Here is a 5,844-nt window from a genome sequence, read left to right as displayed (position 1 = left end):
ACGTTAACGTTAATATAATATATAGTATATATAGGACAAAATAAAGCAGTCTTAATGTTTTTCATTTGTTTCATTTTTTCTCTTAAAAAACAACAAAAACAACCGTTTACGTACCGGACGGATGAGCAGTACTGGTAAGAGTAGTAGTACCGTTAAAATGTTAATGTAGGGATGCACCGATACCGATATAATACCACTCACCACTAAGTATTTATAACACACGTAGCAATGAACTAAAAAGGTTTATTTCTATTAAAAAAAGGTAAAACGTCGGTTTGGTCTGTGGACCAGTGATGTAATCTGTGTCTGTCCAAACCGCGGCTAGCCTAGCGTGAGGTCAGACGTGTTGGTCGTCTGTCTGCAGTGATCTGATTCCAACATGCCGCCTCCTAAAGATCCATAGAAACCGTAGTTAGCTTGCTCAGACTCAGTTCACTGTGAGTTAACACAAAGTACAAGATTAACTAAATCACACCGAGTCGGCCCAGATTCCAAAGTGTTGGTAGGAGCCAAGCTAGCTGTTTCCCCCCGCTTCCAGTCTTTATGCTAAGCTAGGCTAACCAGACATGAGACTGATATCCACGGGGCCGTAGTGTGAATGGATCTGGTGACAGAGCGGAGCTACCAACGCCCAGCAAAAACATATAAACAACCTTCGCTGTGACGTCATCCAGCAAGACACCGCTTTGGCCGAACACATGCATGCAGGCGCACACGATGGTGGATCACTCTGTAACGTGCACTCTGTGTTTCTAACATTCATCATGGTGACAAAACATGAAATTATTGCAGCTGTGATAACTTATAAATCCTGTACGGAAGTATTATTACGTCGTGATGAAGTCACGGTGTTAGCTGGAGGCTAACCAAAGGAAAGACTGGAGGCTAACGCTAGCAGTGGGCTAACATTAGCTGGAGGCTAACGCTAGACGTGGGCTAACATTAGCTGGAGGCTAACACTAGCAGTGGGCTAACACTAGCAGTGGGCTAACATTAGCTGGAGGCTAACGCTAGCAGTGGGCTAACATTAGCTGGAGGCTAATGCTAGCAGTGGGCTAACATTAGCTGGAGGCTAACGCTAGCAGTGGGCTAACATTAGCTGGAGGCTAACGCTAGCAGTGGGCTATCATTAGCTGGAGGCTAACGCTAGCAGTGGGCTAACATTAGCTGGAGGCTAACGCTAGCAGTGGGCTAACATTAGCTGGAGGCTAACACTAGCAGTGGGCTAAAGCTCCACATCTAAATGTCCTCTGTGTTGTTGTCTGAATCCAGATCTCAGACATTAGAGATGAGTAACTGTGATTGGAGCTTTAGAGCTACAAGATCAGAGAAGCGTTTCAGAGTCGGAGAGGAAATGATGCTAATAGTTTAGCCTTCTGCTAACAGCAGCTAACGTGAGCCGTTAGCTGCTGTTAGCAGAAGGCTAAACTATTAGCATCATTTCCTCTCCGTCTCTGAAACGCTTCTCTGATGTTGTCCGACTCTCTTTGTGACTGACTTTACTGAAGGAGAGTTAACTAGAGACATCCACAGATTTATACGCCCTCAGTTTATCTTTACAGCGCTGCCGCTGGCCTCCGGCCCGCTGGTCACCGGCCCGCTGGTCACCGGCCCATTGGCCTCCAGCCCGCAGGTCACCGGCCCGCTGGTCGGACGCAAGGCTACTTAGCTAGCTTAGCTTGCTAATACCACCATGCTACAGGAAATTAATCCAACAAAGGACAGCGCCGGGTCACGGTCCCTCCGCCTCACTCCTCGCCGCCAGGAGACGACTTCAGCCATTGTTAAAAAAAACAAGACAACAATACTTGCCAGCCAGCGTTAGTTAGTCAGCGTTAGCCAGTCAGCGTTAGCCAGTCAGCGTTAGTTAGTCAGCGTTAGCTAGCCAGTGTTAGCCAGCCAGCGTTAGTTAGTCAGCGTTAGTTAGTCAGCGTTAGCTAGCCAGCGTTAGTTAGTCAGCGTTAGCCAGCCAGCGTTAGCCAGCCAGCGTTAGTTAGTCAGCGTTAGCTAGCCAGCGTTAGTTAGTCAGCGTTAGCCAGCCAGCGTTAGTTAGTCAGCGTTAGCCAGCCAGCGTTAGCCAGCCAGCGTTAGTTAGTCAGCGTTAGCCAGCCAGCGTTAGCCAGCCAGCGTTAGTTAGTCAGCGTTAGCCAGCCAGCGTTAGTTAGTCAGCGTTAGCCAGCCAGCGTTAGCCAGCCAGCGTTAGTTAGTCAGCGTTAGTTAGTCAGCGTTAGCCAGCCAGCGTTAGTTAGTCAGCGTTAGTTAGTCAGCGTTAGCTAGCCAGCGTTAGCCAGCCAGCGTTAGTTAGTCAGCGTTAGCTAGCCAGCGTTAGCCAGCCAGCGTTAGTTAGTCAGCGTTAGTTAGTCAGCGTTAGCTAGCCAGCGTTAGCCAGCCAGCGTTAGTTAGTCAGCGTTAGCTAGCCAGCGTTAGTTAGTCAGCGTTAGCCAGCCAGCGTTAGCCAGCCAGCGTTAGCCAGCCAGCCAGCGTTAGTTAGTCAGCGTTAGCTAGCCAGCGTTAGCTAGCCAGCGTTAGCCAGTCAGCGTTAGCTAACGTGTTAAGAGAATTATTGTGCCTCCACTTAACGCTCCGCCCAGTAAACACGTCACCATGACTACTAACAGGAAGGGGCCATCTTGGACCTGGTCGGACTGGCCGGTAACCCTCTGCTAGTGAACGGGGGATGAAAAGCACTATAACGTCTACATTTATCAACCGATTTCAACCAGTCGTTATTATATTAAAACGTTTATGATCTACGAGGAGTAACGTTAAGTTAACGTTAAGTTAACGTTAAGTTAACGTTACGACTTTTGTTTCTTATCCCAAAGATTTTGGTGAAGAACTGTTAAATACGTTAACGTCACTGCGTCCGGTTCCTGGATCAGCGGTCTGTCCTTCCATACGGTGGATTCAATCAATTATTAGGTCGTTATTATAAACTAGGGGTGCAGCGATACTGTGCTCATGTACTCGTACTCGCAAAACGGCTCCGATACAACGGCACCGATACCACTTTACGGCGGTGCGTGCGCCCGACCCCGCTGGGCCGGGATCCCACTTCAGCCGGCGCCGGCCCTCACTTTCATTGCGCCACGGGGTTTTGCTTGCACCCTCTGTCTCGCGTGTGGTGGGTTGCCGACATCGCTGCAGACCCCTGGCGCCTTTACGTGGGCCGAGCTCCGACCTGGCGGCCCGACGCGGTCCGGGCGTACTGAGGTCGACAGTCGCACCGGGCGTAACGAGACCTTTGACCATGGCGCGGAGCGCTGTAAAGCTGCGGCCGCGAGCCACCTTCGCCCCGAGCCTTTCCAAGCCGACCTAGAGCCGGTGGCGGCGCACCGCCTTGTATGCGGGACTCCCCAGCCTGCCGTGTGTCGCTCACACCCTCCAGCTGGCTGTTAACGAGGGTCTTTAGGCACAGAGAAGTACTCGTATCGGTACTCGTATCGGTACTCGGTATCGGAGAGTACCCAAATGTAAGTACTGGTACTCGGTCTGATATAAAGTGGTATCGGTAAATCCCTGTTATAAACTAGCACTATCACATGCTGAAAACATTTTTACTGAATTTATTTAGAGATTTTACAAAGTGAAAGTCCCTAGAAGTGGATGATTCTACTTCCCTTCATGGTCTAGTGGTAAAAAAGTTAACAAATCACAATATCGAATCACAATACTTAAAAATCACAATACATATGGAACCGGCCCCCAGGTATGGTGATCGGATCGGATCAGGAGATGAGAACTAGCGCCTGAACGCACCATCAGTCTGTTAAACTCTCTGCAGGAGTTTAGCTGATAAACCTTCAGATGTGTCTCAAACTGGACTTCCTGGATTGTGTTTCCTGTCTCACCTCCTGTACCTGAAGACCAACACCTTGAACTCTCCCTTTCATAATAATAATAATAATAATAATAATAATAAACTCAAACACATTAATAATCAGGAGGCTAAGCTAGCTGGTGGAACTTCACATGAGCAGCTGGATGTCACACAGATATCAGGACATATTATATTATAACACCTCAAACAGAGTCAAAACAGCTGCATGCAGACAGGAACCAGCTGATCAGAGAGTTAACCTGTCTGTCTGCGTGTCTGTCTGCCTGTCTGTCTATAGGCAGCAGACACACCTCCAGCAGGCTGTATATGGCTGTGAGGTTGTTGCATAACGCAGCCTAGTTTCTAACTTACAGTAAACAGCGGCCTTTAAGGGAGGGGGGGTGGTTAACAGTCAGAACTATGACCCAGAGTCAGAACCAGTCAGAACTATGAACCAGTCAGAACTATGACCCAGAGTCAGAACCAGTCAGAACTATGAACCAGAGTCAGAACCAGTCAGAACTATGACCCAGAGTCAGAACTATGAACCAGAGTCAGAACCAGTCAGAACTATGAACCAGTCAGAACTATGACCCAGAGTCAGAACTATGAACCAGAGTCAGAACCAGTCAGAACTATGAACCAGTCAGAACCAGAGTCAGAACCAGTCAGAACTATGACCCAGAGTCAGAACTATGAACCAGAGTCAGAACCAGTCAGAACTATGACCCAGACTCAGAACCAGAGTCAGAACTATGAACCAGAGTCCAAACCAGAGTCAGATCCAGTCAGAACCAGTCAGAACTATGAACGTGAGTCAGATCCAGTCAGAACTATGATCCAGACTCAGAACCCCCCCAGGTCGGTGCTGCCCCCCCCCCTCCGGCCTGCTGGACCCGGTACAGCCCGGTAGAGCCCGGTACCGGTCGAGGACAGGGTGTCTCCACCGTGTCTCTGTCTCAACAGGTTGTCTCCTCTCAGTGACACGTGTGGCCAAACTTCTGTCCCCCCCCCCTCCCCCCCGGTCCCACAGAGCTCCCCTCCGGCTGACAGCTCCACAAAGTCCCTCTAAACTACCTCCAGAACCGGATCAGAACCACACAAAGTCCTCCAGAACCGAACACAAAGTCCATTCCCCGCTGCTGCTCCGAGCTAGTTAGCCTGCTAGCGTGCTAGCCTGCTAGCACGCTAGCTGGCGGTAGCTCCAGAAGTTACAGGAGTTAGCTCAGAGTTAGCTCCGGAGTTAGCAGAGAGTTAGCTGCTCCGGAGCCGAGCCGAGCCCAGCCGGGAGAACCGGGGGAAAGTGCTTTGTCTCGGTGTAACCGGTCCGGTCCGGATGTGAGCGGAGCCGTGGAGCGGTGGTTACCTGCCGGGCTCTCTGGAGAACATCCGCCAGCCCGTCCGCCTTCAGCCCCGGCCCGCTGCCCGAGGCCTGTCCCTGCACCAGCTCCGCCATCATAGCGACTCTAGCTGCTAGCCGTTAGCTCCTAGCTGCTAACGGATTAGCTGCGCTGCTAACTGTGCTGAGGCTGCCCGCAGAGAGCGACTAGAGAGCGAGAGTTCTCACTCTGACCACGTTTACAGAGACCAAGAGGAAGTAGATCTCTGAAACTGGACTCACTGGTCACATAACACCTTTCATTATGAAGACTGAAACAAGATGTATTATGAAGAGCTGATTCATGTTTTATATTATTTTTATTTTTGTATTTGTTTTTTTTGGTGGGGTATTATTGTTTTGTATTATATTTTTTTATATTGTGTCTTTTATTTGTTGTTTTAATGTCTAATTTCAAGACTGACCCCCATATGAGAACTATGAGGACTTTAAGAATGTTAAACATGCACTATCTGCCTTTAAACATGCACTATCTGCAACCACCTTGGACATAACCACTGGCACACTTTACACTAACTTTACACTATACATCCTATATACACTAACTTTACACTATACATCCTATATACCACTTTATAGACTGCACACATGTACATATTACATTTATTTATTGCACATACTACAT

At 49.0% G+C, this 5,844-nt stretch overlaps 1 protein-coding gene and 1 long non-coding RNA gene across 20 annotated transcripts in view; one reads left to right on the top strand and one right to left on the bottom strand.

Moving 5' to 3' along the window:
- LOC141770050 (far upstream element-binding protein 3-like) overlaps positions 1-5,380 on the bottom strand; it is a 22,525-nt gene extending 17,145 nt beyond the window's left edge. For 7 of the 19 annotated variants that reach the window (XM_074639668.1, XM_074639677.1, XM_074639679.1 and 4 more), the window contains exon 1: positions 5,187-5,366. In XM_074639668.1, coding sequence (XP_074495769.1) covers positions 5,187-5,279 — 93 coding nt within the window. In that variant the 5' untranslated portion in view covers positions 5,280-5,366. Of the gene's footprint in view, positions 1-475; positions 633-4,897; positions 5,006-5,186 lie in introns of those variants that run through there. The other 12 variants (XM_074639660.1, XM_074639670.1, XM_074639664.1 and 9 more) reach the window with 7 other exon arrangements.
- Positions 1,693-2,461, top strand: LOC141770052 (uncharacterized). The gene is made up of 3 exons (XR_012594378.1): positions 1,693-1,824; positions 2,274-2,296; positions 2,372-2,461. It is a non-coding gene; the product is annotated as an uncharacterized LOC141770052 (long non-coding RNA).
- Positions 5,381-5,844: the final 464 nt, after the last annotated feature.

This window comes from Sebastes fasciatus, chromosome 6 (genome assembly GCF_043250625.1).
Source record: "Sebastes fasciatus isolate fSebFas1 chromosome 6, fSebFas1.pri, whole genome shotgun sequence".
Taxonomy (NCBI): Eukaryota; Metazoa; Chordata; class Actinopteri; order Perciformes; family Sebastidae; genus Sebastes; species Sebastes fasciatus.
The sequence above is the reverse complement of the archived record's forward strand: the minus strand, read 5'-3'. Positions and strand labels throughout refer to the sequence as shown.